General features: G+C 48.8%; 1 protein-coding gene across 9 annotated transcripts in view; it reads left to right on the forward strand.

Moving 5' to 3' along the window:
- tmem94 (transmembrane protein 94) overlaps nt 1-21770 on the forward strand; it is a 224276-nt gene that overhangs the window by 31970 nt on the left and 170536 nt on the right. The window contains exons 1-2 of one of the 9 annotated variants that reach the window (XM_072483030.1): nt 10902-10974; nt 17000-17226. The exons of 4 other annotated variants lie outside the window; for them this stretch is intronic. In XM_072483030.1, the coding sequence (XP_072339131.1) occupies nt 17167-17226 (60 nt within the window). In that variant the 5' untranslated portion in view covers nt 10902-10974; nt 17000-17166. 4 more of the 9 variants (XM_072483029.1, XM_072483031.1, XM_072483037.1 and 1 more) reach the window with 4 other exon arrangements.

Below are 21770 nucleotides of genomic sequence, written 5' to 3' on the forward strand. Positions count from 1 at the left end.
TATACCTCCTTGGAGGGAGCGGCAGCGACGCCGTTGCCAGCGCCCCCAGATTCGTACCACACAGGACGCCGCCTCCAGCCTCTTCCATGCAGCCCCCTCTCCCCCCATCACCCATTTGCGCACCATCGTCGCATTGGCGGCCCAGTAGTACGCACAGAGGTTGGGCACGCCAGCCCCCCCCCCCCCCATATCTCTACTCCGCTCCAGGAACACCCTTCTCACCCTCTGAGTCCCTCGCGCCTACACAAACCCCATTATGCTCCTGTTAACCCGCCTGAAAAAAGCCTTCGGGAGAAACACGGGGAGGCACTGGAACAGGAACAAAAACCTTGGGAGCACCATTTTAATTGACTGCACCCTACCCGCCAAGGACAGTGGCAACCCGTCCCACCTCTTGAACTCCTCCTCCATTTGCTCCACCAGCCTTGTAAAGTTAAGCCTATGTAGGGCCCCCCAGCTCCTGGCCACCTGGACCCCCAAATATCTGAAGCTCCTCTCCGCCCTTTTTAGTGGGAGCTCGCCAATCCCCCTCTCCTGGTCCCCTAGCTGAACTACGAACAGTTCAGTCTTCCCCACATTGAGCTTGTACCCCGAAAAGTCCCCGAATTCCCTAAGGATCCTCATTATCTCTGGGATTCCTCCCACCGGGTCCACCACATACAGCAGCAGGTAGTCCGCATAAAGCGACACCCTATGCTCCTCCCCACCCCGCACCAACCCCCTCCAGTTCCTCGACTCTCTCAATGCCATAGCCACGGGTTCAATCGCCAGTGCGAAGAGCAGGGGGGGACAGGGGACACCCCTGTCTCGTCCCTCGGTGCAACCGAAAGTACTCGGACCTCCTCCTATTTGTGGCCACACTCGCCATCGGGACCTCATACAACAGCCTAACCCACCTGACAAACCCCTCCCCAAACCCGAACCTCTTCAGCACCTCCCACAGGTACCCCCACTCTACCCTATCAAAGGCTTTCTCAGCGTCCATCGCCACCACTATCTCCGCCTCCCCCTCCCTCGCCGGCATCATGATAACGTTCAAAAGACTCCGCACATTCGCGTTCAACTGACTCCCCTTCACAAACCCCGTCTGGTCTTCATGGATGATCTGCGGCACACAATCCTCAATCCTCGTGGCTAAGACCTTCGCCAGCACCTTGGCATCTACATTTAGCAAGGAAATGAGTCTGTACGACCCACATTGCAGGGGATCCTTGTCCCGCTTCAGGATCAAGGCGATCAGTGCCCGGGCCATCGTCGGGGGTAAAGCCCCCCCCTCCCTTGCCTCATTAAAGGTCCTAACTAACAGCGGGCCCAACAGGTCCATATATTTTTTATAGAACTCGACCAGGAAACCGTCCGGCCCCGGTGCCTTCTCCGCCTGCATGCTTCCTATCCCTTTGATCAGCTCCTCCAGCCCAATCGGGGCCCTCAGTCCCGTCACCAGTCCCTCTTCCACCTTTGGAAACCTCAATTGGTCCAGGAAACGGCCCATCCCTCCCCCCTCCCGTGATGGCTCGGATCGGTACAATTCCCCGTAGAAGTCCCTGAAGACCCCATTGATGCCAACCCTACTCCGCACCACGCTCCCTCCCCTGTCCTTAACTCCCCCGATCTCCCTAGCTGCGTCCCGCTTCCGAAGCTGATGCGCCAGCATCCGGCTTGCCTTTTCCCCATACTCGTAGACCGCCCCCTGGGCCTTCCTCCACTGCACCTCCGCCTTCCTGGTGGTCACCAGGTCGAATTCGGCCGGGAGGCTGCGCCTCTTCCTCAACAATCCTTCCTCAGGCTCTTCCGCATATGTCCTGTCTACCCTCACCATCTCCCCCACCAGCCTCTCTCTCTCCCCCCGCTCCTTGTGGGCCCTAATGGAGATCAACTCTCCCCTCACCACCGCCTTCAGTGCCTCCCATACCATCCCCATTCAGACCTCCCCGTTGTCGTTGGTCTCCAAGTACCTCTCTATACTTCCTCGGACCCACTCGCTCACCTCCTCGTCCGCCAACAGCCCCACCTCCAAGCGCCACAGCGGGCGCTGGTCCCTCTCCTCCCCCATCTCCAAGTCCACCCAATGCGGGGCGTGGTCCGAAATGGTTATTGCCGAATACTCTGTATCCTCTACTCTAGCTATCAGCGCCCTACTCAAAATGAAAAAGTCGATTCGAGAATAAGCCTTATGGACATGTGAGAAGAATGAAAATTCCCTCGCCCCCGGCCTTGCAAATCTCCAAGGGTCCACCCCTCCCATTTGGTCCATAAATCCCCTCAACACTCTAGCTGCCGCCGGCTTCCTACTCGTCCTAGACCTGGAGCGATCCAGTGCCGGATCCAACACTGTGTTAAAGTCTCCCCCCATTATCAGGCCCCCCACTTCCAAGTCTGGGATCCGACCCAACATACGCCGCATAAAACGCGCATCGTCCCAGTTCGGAGCATACACATTGACCAGTACCACCCTCTCTCCCTGCAACTTACCACTTACCATTATGTACCTACCGCCATTATCTGCCACAATGCTCGACGCCTCGAATGACACCTTTCCCACCAAGATCGCCACCCCTCGATTTTTGGGATCTAGCCCCAAGTGAAACAACTGACCTACCCACCCTTTCCTCAGTCTTACCTGGTCTGCCACCTTCAGGTGTGTCTCCTGGAGCATAACCACATCCGCCTTGAGCCCCTTCAGGTGGGCGAAGTCGCGGACCCGCTTAACCGGCCCATTCAGTCCCCTTACATTCCAGGTTATCAGCCGGATCAGGGGGCCCCCGTCCCCCGCCGACTAGCCATGACCCCTCCTCGGCCAGCCACGCGCCCGCACCCCACACCCGGCCCGTTCCCCACAGCGGCATACCCCCGTCTCGACCCCCCCCCCCCTTCGCTCCAGCTCCTCGTTGACCTTAGCAGCAGCAACTCGATTCCCCCCCCACCCCTCCCCGCTAGGACCCATCCTAGCTGGTTTATTCCCCCCATTGCACTTCCGCAAGTCAGCTGACTCCTGCTGACCCCGGCCACTCCCGCCTCCCCTTCGACTCCTCCCATTGTGTGGCACACCCTCCTATCCCGCTCCCCATCCAAAGGCTCTCTTCCCCCCTCCGTTCTAAGGGCGGGAAACAATCCTTGCTTCCCGGCTCCGCCCCCCCAGTCTTCAGCGCGGGACAAAATCCCGCGCTCTCCACCTACCAGGCCCCGGCACCAACCAAAAAGTGCCCAACCCGCCCCATCCACCCTCCGCAACCCGAAAGAGAAAAACACAGAAAAAGAAACCCAACACAATCAACTATATTCGCGTCACACTTCATTACATGCAGTCAGTCAATTTTCTTTGCATCACAGTTATCACATATATGGTTAAAGTGGGTGTTGTCTTACTTGCCCCTAACTTCATACAGAAGTCATTCAAAATGAACACAAGGATATGTCCTGTCTGCAGCTGTGGACCTTGAGCTTACTAATGATACATTGCATTCCTTGTTCTGTGAAGCTGTTATCAGCGGCTGTTAAAATACTCCCTATACATACCCACACCTGGTTTGCATGAGTTGGTTTACACAGTTTGTAACTTATTATTCAGGAATGTGGCTAGATCGGCCATTTTATGTCTTTAGTATTGCTTTAATAGCTAACCGCCATTTTGTGTCCTTTCTGATATTAACAAGCTTTGTGTATACACTATTTCTACAAATTGCTTCTTCTAAACAGGCATCTAAGCCAATGAGTACCGTTTGTCTCATCAGAACTATTCAAAAGTAATATAGGAGCACAAATGTAGTTACAGGGCCACCTATAATTTATATCATAGTCCTGTACAGAAAATGCCATCCAACACTTGCTATCCTTCTTAAATAACGGGACTCAGTTTTGCACTGAGTGCTGAATTTGGGTGCATTTGAGTGCTATAGTGAGAGTTTGGTGACTGAGGGATAATAAGGGTTAATTTTTATCTGAAGTCTAGTCTTTTATTTATTTAATTAATTAGCTTAAAAGTTGTTGTTTGGTTTAGAAGAAGGTGAATTTTCAATCAGCTTTAAACAAAGGTTCCACTTGTAGGTACTTGCAGCTGAAGCTTGTTAATTAGTTAATTGGATTTGGCCAGTTTTCAGAGGCTAGATTCACAGTATAAAAGTGAGGCAGCTACAGTGCTGATTTTGTTTGCACCGAGTGCTGAATTTAGGTGCATATGGGTGCTATAGTGAGAGTTTGGTGACAGGGATAATAAAGGTTCATTTTTATCTAAAGTCTAGTCTTTTATTTCGTTAATTAACTTAAGTTGCTGTTTGGTTGAGAAGGTGAATTTTCAATCAGCTTTAAACAAAGGTTCTACTTGTAGCTATTTGCAGCTGGAGCTTGTTAATTAGTTAATTGGATTAGGCCAGTTTTCAGAGGCTAGAGTCTGACAGTATATAGGTGGGCCTGCTTACAGTGCTGGCCTTGTTTGCACTGAGTGCTGAATTTGGGTACATTTGAGTGCTATAGTGAGAGTTTGGTGACTGAGGGAGTTAGGTGAGGAGGGAGTAAGGTGCTCCTTTCATTTCATTTCCTACATTTCCTCAAAAAGTGTGAAGGGTGCCAGGAGTTTACAGAGTGCAGCTGACTGGGAGCAGAGTCGGAGGGCAGAGTTCCAGTTGGTCCACAGTGCAGCTATATTCTGTAAGGTAAGAGGGGATGGAGGCTAGGGCAGTTGCATGCTCCTCCTGTAGGATGTGGGTGGTGAGGGATACCACTGGTGTCCCCGCTGACTATACCTGTGGGAAGTGCACCCAACTCCAGCTCCTCAGAGACCGTGTTAGGGAACTGGAGCTGGATGAACTTCGGATCATCTGGGAGGCAGAGGGGGGTAATAGACAAGAGTTGCAGGGAGGTAACCACACCCAAGGTACAGGACAAGAGTAGCTGGGTTACAGTCAGGGGAAAGAAAACAAACGGGCAGACAGTGCAGGGATCCCTCGGGGCTGTTCCCCTTCAAAACAAGTATACCGTTTTGGATGCTGTTTGCGGGGGGGGGGGGGGGGGGGGGGGGGGGATGACCTACCTCGGAATGGCCCTAGCGGCCAGGTCTCTGGCACTGGGTCTGGCTCTGGGGCTCAGAAGGGAAGGGGGGAGAATAGAGAAGCAATAGTGATAGGAGACTCAATGGTTAGGGGAATAGATAGGAGATTCTGTGGTCGCGAGCGTGACTCCCGGAAGGTATATTGCCTCCCGGGTGCCTGGGCCAGGGATGTCTCGGATTGTGTCTTCAGGATCCTTAAGGGGGAGGGGGAGCAGCCAGAAGTCGTGGTGCACATTGGTACCACCGACTTAGGTAGGAAAAGGGGTGTGGATGTAATAAACGAGTTTAGGGAGTTAGGCTGGAAGTTAAAAGCCAGGACAGGACAGATTTGTCATCTCTGGTTTGTTGCCTGTGTCACATGATAGCAAAGCTAGGAATAGGGAGAGAGTGCAGTTGAACAAGTGGCTGCAGGAATGGTGTCGGAGGGAGGGCTTCCGGTATGTGGATAATTGGAGCGCATTCTGGGGATGGTGGGACCTTTACAAGCAGGACGGGTTGCATCCGAGCCAGAGGGGCACCAATATCCTAGGAGGGAGGTTTTCTAGTACTCTTTGGGAGGGTTTAAACTAATTTGGCAGGGGAATGGGAACCAGATTTGTAGTCCAGCAACTAAGGTAGCCGATGTTCAGGACGTCAAAGCGTGTAGTGAGACAGTGGGGAAGGTAACACTGACAAAGGAGAGTACTTGCAGGCATGGAGATGGGGTGAAGTGTGTATACTTCAACGCAAGAAGCATCAGGAATAAGGTGGGTGAATTTAAGGCATGGATCGGTACTTGGGACTACGATGTGGTGGCCATCATGGAAACTTGGATAGAAGAGGGGCAGAAATGGTTGTTGGAGGTTCCTGGTTATAGATGTTTCAATAAGATTAGGGAGGGTGGTAAAAGAGGTGGGGGGAGGGTTGTATTGTTAATTAGAGATAGTATAACAGCTGCAGAAAGGCAGTTCAAGGAGGATCTGCCTACTGAGGTAGTATGGGTTGATGTCAGAAATAGGAAAGGAGCAGTCACCTTGTTGGGAGTTTTCTATTGGCCCCCCAATAGCAGCAGAGATGTGGAGGAATAGATTGGGAAACCGATTTTTGGACAGGTGCAGAAGTCACAGGGTAGTATTCATGGGTGACTTCAACTTCCCAAATATTGAGTGGAAACTCTTTAGATCAAATAGCTTGGATCGGGTGGTGTTTGTGCAGTGTCCAGGAAGCTTTTCTAACACAGTCTGTAGATTGTCTGACCAGAAGGGAGTTGGTACTTGGGAATGAACCAGGGCAAGTGATAGATTTGTTCGTGGGGGAGCATTTTGGAGATAGTGACCACAATTCTATGACTTTCACTTTAGTAATGGAGAGGGATAGGTGCTGCAACAGGGCAAGGTTTACAATTGGGGGGAAGGGTAAATACGATGCTGTCAGACAAGAACTGAAGTGCATAAGTTGCGAACATAGGCTGTCAGGGAAGGACACAATTGAAATGTGGGACTTGTTCAAGGAACAGATACTACGTGTCCTTGATATGTATGTCCCTGTCAGGCAGGGAAGAGATGGTCGAGTGAGGGAACCATGGTTGACAAGAGAGGTTGAATGTCTTGTTAAGAGGAAGAAGGATACTTATGTAAGGCTGAGGAAACAAGGTTCAGACAGGGTGCTGGGGGGGGGCGGGGGGGATACAAGATAGCCAGGAGGGAACTGAAGAAAGGGATTAGGAGAGCTAAGAGAGAGCATGAAAAATCTTTGGTGGGTAGGATGAAGGAAAACCCCAAGGTCTATTCCACATAGGTGAGAAATATGAGAATGACTAGAGTGAGGGTAGGTCTGATCAAAGAGATTGTGTATTGAGTCTGAAGAGATAGGAGAGGTCTTGAACGCGTACTTTTCTTCAGTATTTACGAATGAGAGGGGCCATATTGTTGGAGAGGACAGTGTGAAACAGACTGATAAGCTCGAGGAGATACTTGTTAGGAAGGAAGATGTGTTGGGCATTTTGAAAAACTTGAGGATAGACAAGTCCCCCGGGCCTGATGGGATATATTCAAGGATTCTATGGGAAGCAAGAGATGAAATTGCAGAGCCATTGGCATTGATCTTTTCGTCCTCACTGTCAACAGGGGTGGTACCAGGGGATTGGAGAGTGGTGAATGTTGTGCCCCTGTTCAAAAAAGGGAATAGGGATGACCCTGGGAATTACAGGCCAGTTAGTCTTTCTTCGGTGGTAGGCAAAGTAATGGAAAGGGTACTGAGGGATAGGATTTCTGAGCATCTGGAACGACACTGCTTGATTAGGGATAGTCAGCACGGATTTGTGAGGGGTAGGTCTTGCCTCACAAGTCTTATTGAATTCTTTGAGGAGGTGACCAAGCATGTGGATGAAGGTAAAGCAGTGGATGTAGTGTACATGGATTTTAGTAAGGCATTTGATAAGGTTCCCCATGGTAGGTCTCTGCAGAAAGTAAGGAGGCATGGGATAGTGGGAAATTTGGCCAGTTGGATAACGAACTGGCTAGCCAATAGAAGTCAGAGAGTGGTGATGGATGGCAAATATTCAGCCTGGATCCCAGTTACCAGTGGCGTACCACAGGGATCAGTCCTGGGTCCTCTGCTGTTTGTGATTTTCATTAATGACTTGGATGAGGGAGTTGAAGGGTGGGTCAGTAAATTTGCAGACGATATGAAGATTGGTGGTGTTGTGGATAGTGAGGAGGGATGTTGTCGGCTGCAAAGAGACATAGCTAGGATGCTGGGCTGAGAAGTGGCAGATGGAGTTTAACCCTGAAAAGTGTGAGGTTGTCCATTTTGGAAGGACAAATATGAATGCGGAATACAGGGTTCTTGGCAATGTGGCGGGCAGAGAGATCTTGGGGTCTATGTTCATAGATCTTTGAAAGTTGCCACTCAAGTGGATAGAACTGTGAAGAATGCCTATGGTGTGCCAGCATTCATTAGAGGGATTGAATTTAAGAGCCGTGAGGTAATGATGCAGGCTGCACAAAACTTTGGTAAGGCCACATTTGGAGTACTGTGTGCAGTTCTGGTCACCTCCTTCCTAAAATGATGTGGAAGCTTTGGAAAAGGTGCAAAGGAGATTTACCAGGATGTTGCCTGGAATGGAGAGTAGGTCTTACGAGAAAAGGTTGAGGGTGCTTGGCCTTATCTCATTAGAACGGAGAAGGATGAGGGGCGACTTGATAGAGGTTTGTAAGATGATCAGGGGAATAGATAGAGTAGACAGTCAGAGGCTTATTCCCTGGGTGGAACAAACCATTACAAGGGGACATAAGATGAATGGTGGAAGATATAAGGGTGATGTCAGAGGTAGGTTCTTTACCCAGAGAGTAGTGGGGGCATGGAATGCACTGCCTGTGGAAGTGGATAGGTACATGGATTACGGTAGAATGATGGGGTATAGATTAATTTGTTCTTAATCTAGGACATAAGTTCGGCACAACTTCGTTGGCCGAAGGGCCTATTCTGTGCTGTATTTTTCTATGTTCTATGGCAACATTGGCTATCCTCCAAACCTCTGGGACCTCACCTGTGGCCAACAAGGAAATAAAAATTTCTGCTCGAGGCACACCGAATTCATCCCTTGTCTCCCTCAGTAATCTGGGATAGATGCCATCTTGCTCTGAGGATTGGTCTACTTGAATGCTTTTTAGCATACCTAACACCTCCTTCGTAGTAACAACCTGTTCGAAAGTTTGTACACATCCCTCTGAGACACCACCAATCAACATGCCCCACTCCTTTGTGAAAATTGATGCAAAATACTCATTTAGGATCTCAGTTCCTTTGGTTCCACACATAATTTCCCTCCTTTGTCCTTGAGTGGACAAACTCTTTCTCTCGCTACCCTCTTGTTCCCGATATACGTCCTTGGGATTCTCCTTAATCCTGTCTGCCAAGGGCATTTCGTGAACCCTTTATGCCCTCTTAACTCCCTGCTTGAGCTCCTTTCTACTTGCCTTATATTCTTCCTGCTTGAGCTGATTTCTACTTTCCTTATATTCTTCAAGTGCTTCATCTGTTTTTTGTTGCCGAGACCTTGTGTATGCATCCTTTTTCTTTTTGACTGGTCTCCCAATTTCCCTGGTCACCCACGGTTCCTGTCTTTCCTTTTCATCGGCACATGCCTGTCCTGCACGCCCATCAACTGCTCCTTATAAGACTCCCGCATGCCAAATGTGGATTTACCCTCAAACTGCCTCTCCCAAACAACAGCCTCCAAAACTTTCCTTAACTGGTTGTAATTAGCCTCCCCCAATTTAGCATCTTAACCCTAGGACAACACTCGTCCTTTTCCATGAGTATCTGAAAGCTTGGATTGGATCAAATTCAACTGTGGTAACCAACGCCTCATGAAGAATAGCACTTGAGCCCAATACAGGTGCTGATGACTCCTCTTACTCTAGGAAAAATCAGAGGGAAGGTGGAAAAAGTGTTCAGAAATTGAGAGTTATTGTGTATTGGCATCAGACAGGGTAGCCAGCAATTTAAATCCATCAGTAAATGAGGTTGCGGATTTTCCTTTAATTCATTACTGCTCCCTGGCAACACATATCCCGATGCAGAGCGCTGGAGGTTTCAATTTTGAAAGAAAGTCCGAGGAATTTATGGAAAAAATGTTTTGATTGATTCACTAATCTCCAATGGACTCCTGCATATTTAACTAATATTTGAACAGACGCCGGAATGTGGCGATTAGGGACTTTTCACAGTAACTTCATTGAAGCCTACTTGTGACAATAAGCAATTATTATTATTAATATTCAGGGTCATACAGGGTTTGGACTATTAGAAATGCATCTTGCCCTGTAAACAGGAGCTCGCTGGTGCTCAGATGGTTGTGTGAGCGCACCATTGTAATGCATTCCTTTCTATGTGTCGGGTTACCACTGGAAACAGCAAAGTGGGGAAATGTTATTTTTTTGAATAACTGATCCAATTCCTCTGTGTACATAAAGCTATAGGTCCTTGAAGATGAGAGAGAATCACATGAAAATAACTGAATAGACATTTGATCTTAGAAATGCAACTTGTTTATAGTTCACGTGCTGAGTTAGGGCACAAAACTGTCTCAAATATTGCCCGGATCCCCAAATGTTTCCTCGTACTCCGAATGTCCTGCAGCTCAGCTTGTTGTCGGTAAAAATAGCTAATGAGTAAACTTTACTGCTTACTCTGAGCAAACTCATTCAACGTGCATGGGTTAAAAAATATTTCAATGTTTTTTACGATTTGAAAAGCAGAGGAATTAATTAGACGAGTCAGGCTTTTGTCTGTTCCCTCCTGATCCAAGTGTTCCATCTCCAGTTATGCATTCTAAGCAAAACAAATCAGTTGCCCTCAGTTGCAAAAATTATAAGACTGTGTAATCTGTGTTCTCCCATTCTTTCACTTATCTTGGCTCGCTCTTTTGAGGATCCTACATTATTCAACATTGGTATTGCATCTGGCAAGTTAGGCTTCCACAGTCCTGGGGTCTCTGAAATTATTAATCATCGAATCCCTACAATGCAGAAGGAGGCCTTTTGGCCCATCGAATCTGCACTGACTCTGCGAAAGAACACCCTACCTCGGCCCAATCTCCCGTCCTATCTCGGTAATTCCACCTAATCTTTGGACACTGCTGGTTTAGCACACTGGGCTAAATCGCTGGCTTTTAAAGCAGACCAAGGCAGGCCAGTAGCACGGTTCAATTCCCATACCAGCCTACCCGAACAGGCGCCGGAATGTGGCGACTAGGCGCTTTTCACAGTAACTTCATTGAAGCCTACTTGTGACAATAAGCGATTTTCATTTCATTTCATAAAGGGGCAATTTATCATGGCCAATCCACCGAACTACATCTTTGGACTGTGGAGGAAACCTGAGCACCGGACGAAACTCACGTAGATACTGGGAGAATGTGCCAACTCCACACGCAGTCACCCGAGGTAGGAATCGAACCCGGGTCCCTGGCACTGAGGTAGTAGTGCTAACCACTATGTAAAGTCTTGTTCGGTGAGCTATAAATCTGTGTTTGAATAGTTTTTGGGGGATTTTTTTCTATTCAACATTGAGTGAATGGGGCAAAACATGACATTTGTTAATTTTATATTTGTACTGAAGGTGTACTTACATTTGCTAATGGCAGTATTTTTAAAAACCTAGATCATGTTTATATGTTCAGATTGTCTAAGTTGTGTGTGTGTTAAGACGTCTTTTCGTGACCCATTCATACAGCTGTCTCCTGGACTCTGTCACTTTCCCTCTTCTGAAGTGAGGGTAACCAAAACTGCAGTTTTCTAAGCTGGCCACTTAGATCGTCTTATCATGAGTTGTACTCCTATGTTCTAGATTTCCCAGCTAGGGAAAACAATTGTCTACTCTGTCAAATTCTTTCACCATCTTGCTTGTTTCAATGAAATCACCTCTAATTCTTCTAAGCCCCAGAACATATAGGCCGAGTTTACTCAGCCACTCATCAGTGGGCAACCTCCTGTTCCAGAGACCCAATCTATGAACCTCCACTGTGCCAGCTCAAAGTCTATCTTTAAGAAGCATTTAGATGACGGGTTGTTCGGCGCACGGGAAGGTCCCGGTTGGCGCTTGGCCCCTCTACTCTGTGGGGGAGGGGGGTGTTGGGTGGCCCGAAGGAGGCAACATGTTTAGGGCCGGCATATAGGGGCGGGAGCGGCCGGGGTCAGCATGGGTGAGCTGACTCACGGAAGTATAGTGGGGGGGAAATCAGAGCTAAGCGGATGCTTGGCGGGGGTGGGGGGTGCTGCTGTGCTGACTGAAGGGGAGCCAGGTGAGGGGAATGGATGGAGAATCGGGCTGGGGGGCCGCCGAGGGGAGGGCTGGAATCGGGAGGCGGGGGCACGTGGCCGGCTGAAAAAGGGAGATGGTTAGTCGGCAGGATGGGGGGGTGGCCAACCCCCCGACCAGGCTGATTAAGTGGAACGTGAGGGGCCTGATTGGGCCGGTCAAGAGGTCCCGCGTATTTTCACATTTAAAGGGGTTGAAGGCAGACGTCGCCATGTTGCAAGAGATGCAGTTAAAGCTCGCGGACCAGACGAGGCTAATGAAAGGGTGGGTGGGACAGGTGTTTCACTCCGGGTTAGACTCAAAGACCAGAGGGGTGGCAATTTTGGTTAGTAAACGAGTGGCATTTGAGGCGGGGAGTATCGTGGCGGACAAGGGGGGCACGTACATAATGGTGAGTGGCAAGCTGCCGGGGGCCCGGGTGGTGCTAGTGAATGTGTATGCCCCAAACTGGGACGATGCAGACTTCATGAGGCGGGTGTTGGGTAGGATCCAGGACTTGGAGTCAAGTCACCTGATTATGGGAGGGGACTTTTAATACTTGGACCCGATTTTGGACCGTCCAAGTCCAGGTTGGGAAAGAGGCCGGCGGCGGCCAGGGCCCTGTGGGAGTTCATGGGCCAGATGGGGGGGGGGGGGGGGTGGACCCGTGGAGGTTTGCGTGACCAAGGGCGAAGGAGTTCTCCTTTTTCTCCCATGTCCATCAAGTCTATTCGCGGATGGACTTCTTTGTGTTGAGTAGGGCGCTGATCCCGAGACTGGAGGGGGTTGAATACTCGGCCATTGCGATCTTGGGCCATGCCCCTCACTGGGTGGACCTGCGGCTGGGGGCGGAGCGTAGTCAGCGCCCTCTCTGGAGACTGGATGTGGGGCTGCTGGCGGATGAGGAGGTGTGTGGGCGGACAGTGAGGAGCATTGAGAACTATGTGGGAGCGAATGACACAGGGAAGGTAACAGTGGCAGTGGTGTGGGAGGCTTTGAAGGTGGTCGCTAGGGGAGAGTTAATCTCCATCAGGTCCCACAGAGAGAAGAAGGAGAGGCTGGTGGGAGAGATACTCCAGGTAGACAAGAGATACGCGGAGGCCCCAGAGGAGGGGCTGCTGAGCGAACGCCGGAAACTTCAGGCAGAGTTCGATTTGCTGACCACGGGGAAGGCAGAGGCGCAGTTAAGGAAAGTGAAAGGGGCAGTCTACAATTACGGGCAGAAAGCGAGTAGGATGCTGGCGCACCAACTGTGCAAGAGGGAGGTGGCTAGAGAGATTGGGGGAGTGCGGGATAAGGAGGGCAACATGGTGCTGAGCCCAGAGAGGGTCAATGAAGGATGGGTGGGTAAATTTTGCAGATGACACTAAAGTCGGTGGAGTTGTGGACAGTGCGGACGGATGTTACAAGTTACAGAGGGACATAGATAAGCTGCAGCGCTGGGCTGAGAGGTGGCAAATGGAGTTTAATGCAGAAAAGTGTGAGGTGATTCATTTTGGAAGGAATAACAGGAAGACAGAGTACTGGGCTAATGGTAAGATTCTTGGCAGTGTGGATGAGCAGAGAGATCTTGGTGTCCATGTACATAGATCCCTGAAAGTTGCCACCCAGGTTGAGAGGGTTGTTAAGAAGGCGTACGGTGTGTTAGCGTTTATTGGCAGAGGGATTGAGTTTCGGAGCCATGAGGTCATGTTGCAGCTGTACGAAACTCTGGTGCGGCCGCATTTGGAGTATTGCGTGCAATTCTGGTCGCCGCATTATAGGAAGGATGTGGAAGCATTGGAAAGGGTGCAGAGGAGATTTACCAGAATGTTGCCTGGTATGGAGGGAAGATCTTATGAGGAAAGGCTGAGGGACTTGAGGCTGTTTTTGTTAGAGAGAAGAAGGTTAAGAGGTGACTTAATTGAGGCATACAAAATGATCAGAGGATTGGATAGGGTGGACAGTGAGAGCCTTCTTCCTCGGATGGTGATGTCTAGCACGAGGGGACATAGCTTTAAATTGAGGGGAGATAGATATAAGACAGATGTCAGAGGTAGGTTCTTTACTCAGAGAGTAGTACGGGCGTGGAATGCCCTGCCTGCAACAGTCGTGGACTCGTCAAACTCAGGGCATTCAAATGGTCATTGGATAGACATATGGACGATAAGGGAATAGTGTAGATGGGCTTTAGAGTGGTTTCACAGGTCGGCGCAACATCGCGGGTCGAAGGGCCTGTACTGCGCTGTAATGTTCTATGTTCTTCAGGGAGTTCTGCGGGAAGTTATACGAGTCGGAACCCCCTGGGGAGGGGGAAGGGATGAGGCAGTTTATGGACCGGTTGAGGTTCCCGAGGGTGGAAGTGGAGCGGGTGGAGGGATTGGGGGCCCCAATTGAGTTGGAGGGGGGAGTCGGGGGGCTGGCAAGCATGCGGTCGGGCAAGGCCCCGGGTCCGGACGGCGTAGAATCCAGGACAGGGTGGTGTCTGGCATCTGGGTAGGGGAGGGGAAGGTGTTGGACCTATATCAGGAGGTGGAGGAAGCTTCAGTGGAGGAGTTGAAGGGCAAGTGGGAGGAGGAGCTGGGTGAGGAGCTAGATGAGGGCCTGTGGGCCGATGCCCTTGGCAGGGTGAACTCCTCCTCATGTGCCAGGCTCAGCTTAATTCATTTTAAGGTGGTGCATTGGGCGCATATAACGGCGGCAAGAATGAGTAAGTTTTTTGGGGTGGAGGACAGGTGCCCGAGATGTGCAGGGAGTCCGGCGAACCATGCCCATATGTTTTGGGCATGCCCAGCGCTTAAAGAATTCTGGCAGCGGTTTGCGAGGGTGATGTCTAGGATTTTTGTTGATATAATGTAAGTTTTATAGGAAGACAACACCCATCTTGTTTTGTTTAATAATCCTTGTTTATTTTTATTATAATTTGTACTTCTATTTTTGTTATGTAAAAACATTGGTTGGAAAAGCTTTAATAAAACATTTATTTAAACAAAAAAGAAGTATTTAGATGCATACTTACAATGCCAAGGCACTGAAGGCTGTGGGCCAAGTGCTGGAAAATGGGATCAGAATAGTCAGGTTGTTTTTGACTGCACAGGCACTATGGGCCAAAGGGCCTTTTCTGTGCCGGAAACCTCTATGACTCTATCCTTCCTTAAACATGGAGACCAAAACTGAACACCGTATTCCTGGTGTGGTCTCATCAAAGTCTTGTACAATTGTTGCAAGACTCCCTTACTCTTGTACTCTAATCCACTTGCAAGGCCAGCATTCTGTTTGCCTTCTTAATTGCTTGTTGTACTTGCATGTCAACTTCCTATCCTCAACATCAAAAGATATTCTGCTTTTCTATTCTTGAAAGTGAGTAACTCACACTTGGCCACATTGTACTCCATCTGTCACCTTGTTACCCACTCACTTATCCTGTGTGCTCTTCACATCTTACATTCCTTCCTAGCTTTGGATTGTCAGCAATCTCAAATACTTTATCCTGGGTCTTTCTATCTAAGATATGAATATGGATTGCCCCAGCACTGATCCTTGTGGCATTCTTGTAGTCATTCTTGTAGTCACATCCCACCAGCTTCAAGATGCCCCGTTTATCCCATAAGATCATAAGTACATAAGACATAGGAGCGGAAATAAGGCCATTTGGCCCATCGAGTCCACTCCACCATTCAATCATGGCTGATTTCAACTCCATTTACCCGCTCTCTCTCCATAGCCCTTAATCCCTATTCTTGTCTGTTGACCAACCCTCCACCCATTACAAAATACCCACATGCACTTGTAATTTATGGTTTAGCTGCTAGTGGCATGGACCTGAGCATTGTTAAATGTGACATAAGGTTATAAAGAAACACGAGCTGTATCTTTGTTCTGGCACAGTTACTCAGTTTGTGCCTACATGTACAAACCTTCGGCTGCAGCACTGAAATGCTGTCTTTCAATAACCAATTGCAACAGAAGGGTGAGCTCCATTTGAAGGCAACTATCAATGAAACTTAGCATGTATATGGTAAACATCCAGTTTGTTCTAAGGTGCACCATTGCTATTACTAAAATTTAGTTTGGATGCTGTCAGTCAGTTCTCAGACCAAACCGGTCTTGGCCTATTCCCTGCCCCTTTGTATTGAGACAGCTAATTAAGCATTCAGACTCCTGGCTGCAATATTTTGCTGACATTGGGCAGTTCCCCATACCGCCTCAAAGCCTGGTCCCATCCACCAAAGGGTGAAAATCTGTCAGCCTGGCTGCCCCACCACTGTGGCAGGAAAGTGACATTGCAAAAGCTCAAATTTGCATAGGCCCAAGTTCCAATATAAGTATGTATTCAGGAGTTTGACAATGAAATTACAAAACAAACAGAAAGTATGACTTTAAAATGGGGGCTCAAGTATGTCCCTGAACCATCGTCCATTTGTTGCCCCTTTGCCTGAAGATTGCACTTGGTGTTGATTTTCTGTATGCATTGTTGCGAGCGATCAGGTCGTTGTTTCAAATTATTTTTGGCTAATATTTACTTTTTATTTAACATATGTGTCTTACCAAATGTGTAAACTGTTAAAATTTGCCCATGTTTATCTGAAGGCAATGTAGGATCAATGAAGACATATCGTTAGTTATATGCTGCTCGCAGAAATAGTGCAATGATTAATTTGGAAGTGTAGTGACTTGTTATAGAGGGAATCCTAGTCATTGTGCACACAGCAAGATCTCACAAACAACTGAGCATTTATTTTTTTTGGTGTTGGGTGTAGAAGGGGAAGTTAACCTGGATATCTGAGAAACGCCATCCTCTTATTTCAATGGTGTCATGATCTTTACCATCCATTGGATTGTAAAGTCTTGTGCAGGGCCATGCCCAATGATGCCGCAGCACTCTCCCCATAGTGGCATAATTAAGTGCCCATGTTCTGGAGTGGAGCTTGAACCTCATAATTATTTGAGCCAGACGGGTGACTCAACAAACCCAACGAACCTGATATTTAACATGTAATTTACTCAAACCTATTATAACATCCTTTTCTCATCTATCCCTCACCCGTACAGCAGTCTTGAATTGTACATGAATTAAAACTGAATGTATTCCTGTTTTTGAATAGCGAGCAGGAAAGTGTCCTTTCGGTTGCAGAAAATCTCCTCACCGGAGTGCTGCGTATGCTAAATTTATCGATGGTTCCATTGTGCTAGGTAGCTGGTAAGGAGCCCATCACGGACGTGACCACGAGCAGCATGAGATGTTGACGCCTGCTGCTGCGTTTGTGATCCCAGAGCGCTCTCTGCCTGGCAGTTCTGGCTGAGCACATGAGAAAGCCACCTTATCTGTGTCTTTATATTTGCAATCTACGGTGGACCCGATGCTTTTCAAAGATCTAAAATCAGCTGCACCAAAGCCCCAGAGGTGGACAAAGATGCAAGTGAGTGTTGATTTAGGTTGTATTTAGCAGGATCAGCCTAGCAAATCCTTCGTGCCTTGACGTTTTTTGAAAATTACGATAGACATGGTTCAGAGATGTTAGTGGAAATGTTTCCCCATTGTTTTGAGCTGTTCTGGAATATTGTTTTGTGATATATATATATATATATATACACACAGGGTGAGAAGAATGATGCAGTTACTGTCCGGAATATGCTGTATGCCCTTGTACAATTAAAGGTGTTCAGAAATGGTTGTGCATGTTACCTTATGTTAAGATATTACAAGATGCATATTTTAAAGGGGCATTGTCCTCTCTAAAAAGCAATTAGGCAATGTTATTGCTAAAGGTTCTGCAGAAACGGCTTGCGTGAGAAGGTATTGCATTATTGGCACTTGAAATTAAATGTCTTACTGGGCATTATTCCCATTCCTGATATGTTTCCCAGTAAAAGGCAGTCAAATGTGAACAGCCCAATGCAGCTTTTTTAAAACAATATTGAGTACCGAATGTTTTGTGGCAGCAGAGCTTAATTCTAGTGCTAATGATCGCTGTACTATGTATGTTGGCTATTTAGGTAGGGGAGGATTGTTCACAAGTAAAAAAAATCTATCCTTGAGTTCTGATTCCCACTTTAGCAATTTGATAGGTTAGTTTTGTGATTAACAGGGCTGCTTTTGTTTTTATAAAAGCAAAATGCTACAGATACTGGAAATTTGTAATAAAAATAGAAAGTGCTCGGCGGGTCTGGCTGCATCTGTGGAGAGAGAAGCAGCATTAACTTTTCGAGTCTGAAATGACTCTTCATATTTGACTTGAAATGTTAACTGTTTCTCTCTCGAACAGGATGCTGCCAGACCTGCTGAGTATTCCTAGAACTTCTTATTTTAATTTCTACCGTTGCTTTTAAAGTTTCAAAAAATTGAACTTAAAGCATCAATTTGATGCAATTACCCAAGTGATGGAATATTTGTGTGCATTACACAAATCATTTTTCATCCTTTGTGCATCTTTTGTTGGTAATACAGTGTGATTCTGTTGTTACAGTTACTGTGTGGCACCATGAACATTCTAAATAGGATAAATTCAGAACTTCCAGGAGCTCACAACTGGGCATCCATGAGGTGCTGTGGCCCATCAGCGTCAAAAAATATTCGATCACAATCTCTAACCTCGTTGCCTGGCATAATCCCTCTCTCTACCATTACCATCAAGCCAGCGGATCAACCCAGGTTCAACGAGGAGTGTTGCGGAGAAAAGTACAGCTATTTGACTTTAGTGTAGTTCATTCTTGCACGAGAAACCAGGCAAAGACACTTGGAGTGAAAAAAACAAGTTCTTTATTGTAAGCTATAGCAGGACATTTTGGCATTCCAAATTGAGACGTCAGAGAGCACCGATTCAAGAATGGTACAGATACTTTGAGATTCGGTTACAAGAAGTTGGCATATACCAAACATTTATTACTAGTTATCTATGTCCAACCATGACTATTAATTAAGTTTACATGCGCGTTCCGGTGGCGGCTATGAAGGAGTAAGTCGCACATTTGGTGGCTCCCGCTTGGGTCGGACTTTTGGACCTTTTCCCCTGATTTTCTACCGGACTTGAATTGAAAAATTGATGACAGAGGCAATTGTGTACTGAATTCCCACATCGGTGCATGGAGAGGAGGACTATAAGTGCGTGTAAAGGCAGGAACAGAAAGAAAGCGAAGGCTTGGGCTGAAGCTGCAGTAGGAGACAGCATGGCGGAGGACTGGACCTCTGGTTTGTCGACCCAGCGGTCAACAGAGCAGCTGATGCAAGTTATTCAGGAAGGCGTTGCTCAGAAACGGGACTTCTTGGACCCGATAAAACAGTTGATTGAGCGGCTGGAGCTTAGATTGGACGCCCAAGATCGGCCGATCCAGAAGGTGGAGAGGTGCTGGCTGAGCAGGCAGAGGGGATGCTGAGAGACCAGCAGAAGAAGCTCCTGGAGAGGGTGGAGGACCTAGAGAATACGTCCCGCCGCAGAACATGAGAATCGTTGGGCTCCCAGAGGGGTCCGAAGGAGTGGAGGCTGGGGCATACATCGCAGATATGTTTGGGAAACTGCTGGGGGATGGGGCATTCTCTCGACCCTTGGAGGTGGACAGGGCTCACAGAGCACTCGTGAGGAAGCCGTGAACGGGAAACCCCCCTAGGACAATGGTGGTGGGATTCCACAGGTACTTAGATAAGGAGTGCATTCTACAGTGGGCCAAGCAGATACAGAACTGTAAGTGGGACAATAGTATCCTGCGGGCCTACCAAGACCTGAGTGTAGAGGTGGCCAGGAGAAGAGCAGGCTTCAACCAGATTAGGTCGATCCTTTTTAAGAGAAAGGTGAAGTTCTGACTGTTGTATCTGGCCCGTCTCTGGGTCACGTACGAGGAACAGCACTTTTATTTTGAGTCGCCTGAGGACACGCTGGACTTCGTGAAAAGGAAAGGACTGGTGGTGGACTGAGAATTTTGAACTTTTCTGCAACGTTCATGTTTTTTTTCTTTTTGTTTCTCTGTTCTTTAAAAAAAGGTTCTCGTTTTTTGTTTTGTGGAAGCTGTTTGTAATGCCTTCTGTATTGATTTTGGGACCAGTGCAGAGCTGAGTGAGTTAAGGTTTTCATTTGCACTGTTGGGGGATGGAGGTTTAGATTTTGGTGTTTTTCTGTCGGGCAATTGTGTGGGGATTGTTTGATGTTGGAGTATGTTTGTATGAGCGGGAGGTAGGGTGTGGAGGGAACAATAGGTGGGAGACTATCCGGCGCCAGGGATGGGGGCCACCAAGCTAGCTGGACGGGCTAGCTCACGGAAGCGCAGTGGGGGGGGGGGGGGGGGTGCATATGTTCGGTTTATGAAAGAGGTTGGGTTACAGTGTTCTTACTGGGGGGGGGGTGGGATGTTCTGCTGACGAGGGAGGGACTTGGGCCAAGGGACAGAGAGGAGGTTGGGGGCGGAGGTTGCCTGGGGGCGGGCCAGTGGAGGCGCGGAACATGGGCTGGAGGTGGGCCCAAAAAAGGGGATGGCTGATCGGCATGGGGGGGGGGCACACAGAGTCCCCTAACTAGCTGATCACCTGGAATGTTTGAGGGTTAAATGGGCCAGTCAAGAGGGGACGTGTGTTCACACATCTTGGGGAACTGAAGGCGGACGTGGTAATGTTGCAGGATACGGACCTTAGAGTAACTGACCAGATTAGATTGAGGAAAGGCTGGGTCAGTCAGGTCTTTCACTCGGGTCTGGATTCAAAGACTAGAGGGGTCGCGATCCTGATCAATAAGCGGGTGGTGTTTTTCCAATTTAAGGTTGTTCACCGGGCTCACATGATGAGCAGTTTCTTTGGGGTGGAGGGCAGGTGTGTGAAGTGTGCGGGGGGGCCAGCGAATCATGTCCACATGTTCTGGGCATGTTCAAAACTGAGGGGACTTTGGCAGGGGTTTGCCGACGCCATGTCCACGGTATTAAATACGAGGATGGCAATGACTCCAGAGGTGGCGATTTTTGGGGTATCGCAGGATCCAGGAAACCGTTCGCAATTGTTCTGGGAGCCTCAAGGGGCTGGTTGGGGGGGGGGGGTGGGGGGTGGGGGGGTGGAGCACAGAGTCTCGCTCTATGCAGACGACCTGCTTCTGTATGTATCGGACCCATTAGTGGGGATGGAAGAAACCATGAGGATTCTAGGGGAATTTGGCCGGTTTTCGGGGTATAAGCTAAATATGGGGAAAGTGAGATGTTTGCGATCCAGGCGAGGGGACAGGAGAGGCGATTGGGGGAGCTGCTGTTTAGATTACTAGGGGGAAGCTTTCCGTACCTAGGCATTCAAGTGGCATGGGAATGGGACCGGCTGCATAAATTAAATCTGGCCCGGCTAATAGACCAAATGAAGGACTATTTTAGGAGATGGGACGCGCTCCCATTGTCATTAGCTGGGAGGGTGCAGGCGGTGAAGATGGCGGTCCTCCCGAGATTCCTGTGTGTTTCAATGTCTCCCCATCTTTATTCCGCGGTCCTTTTTTAAACGGGTCAACAAAGTGATCTCTGGCTTTGTTTGGGCGGGCAGGACCCCGCGGGTAAGGATGGTAATGTTTGAGCGGAGTCGGGGGGAGGGCGGGCTGGTGCTGTCAACTTTTAGTAACTATTACTGGGCGGCGAATATAGCCATGATCAAGAAGTGGGTGGTGGGGAGAGGTGGCATGGGTGCGTATGGAGGCGGCTTCATGCAAGGGCACCAGTTTGGGGGCATTGGTAACTGCGCCTCTGCCGTTCCCGCCGGCACGGTACTCCACCAGCCCCGTGGTGGCGGCCCTGAGAGTCTGGGGGCAATGGAGGAGACATGTGGGAGCAGAGGGAGCATCGGTCTGGTCCTCAATCTGTAATAATCATTGGTTTGCCCCGGGAAGTATGGATGGGAGGACCGGATATGGCGGAGAGCATGGATTGAAAGGATGGGGGATATGTTTATAGACGGGAGCTTTCCGAGTATGAGGGCACTGGAGGAGAAGTTTGGGTTGGAGAGAGGAAACGG

Source organism: Scyliorhinus torazame, chromosome 18 (genome assembly GCF_047496885.1).
Source record: "Scyliorhinus torazame isolate Kashiwa2021f chromosome 18, sScyTor2.1, whole genome shotgun sequence".
Classification (NCBI taxonomy): domain Eukaryota; kingdom Metazoa; phylum Chordata; class Chondrichthyes; order Carcharhiniformes; family Scyliorhinidae; genus Scyliorhinus; species Scyliorhinus torazame.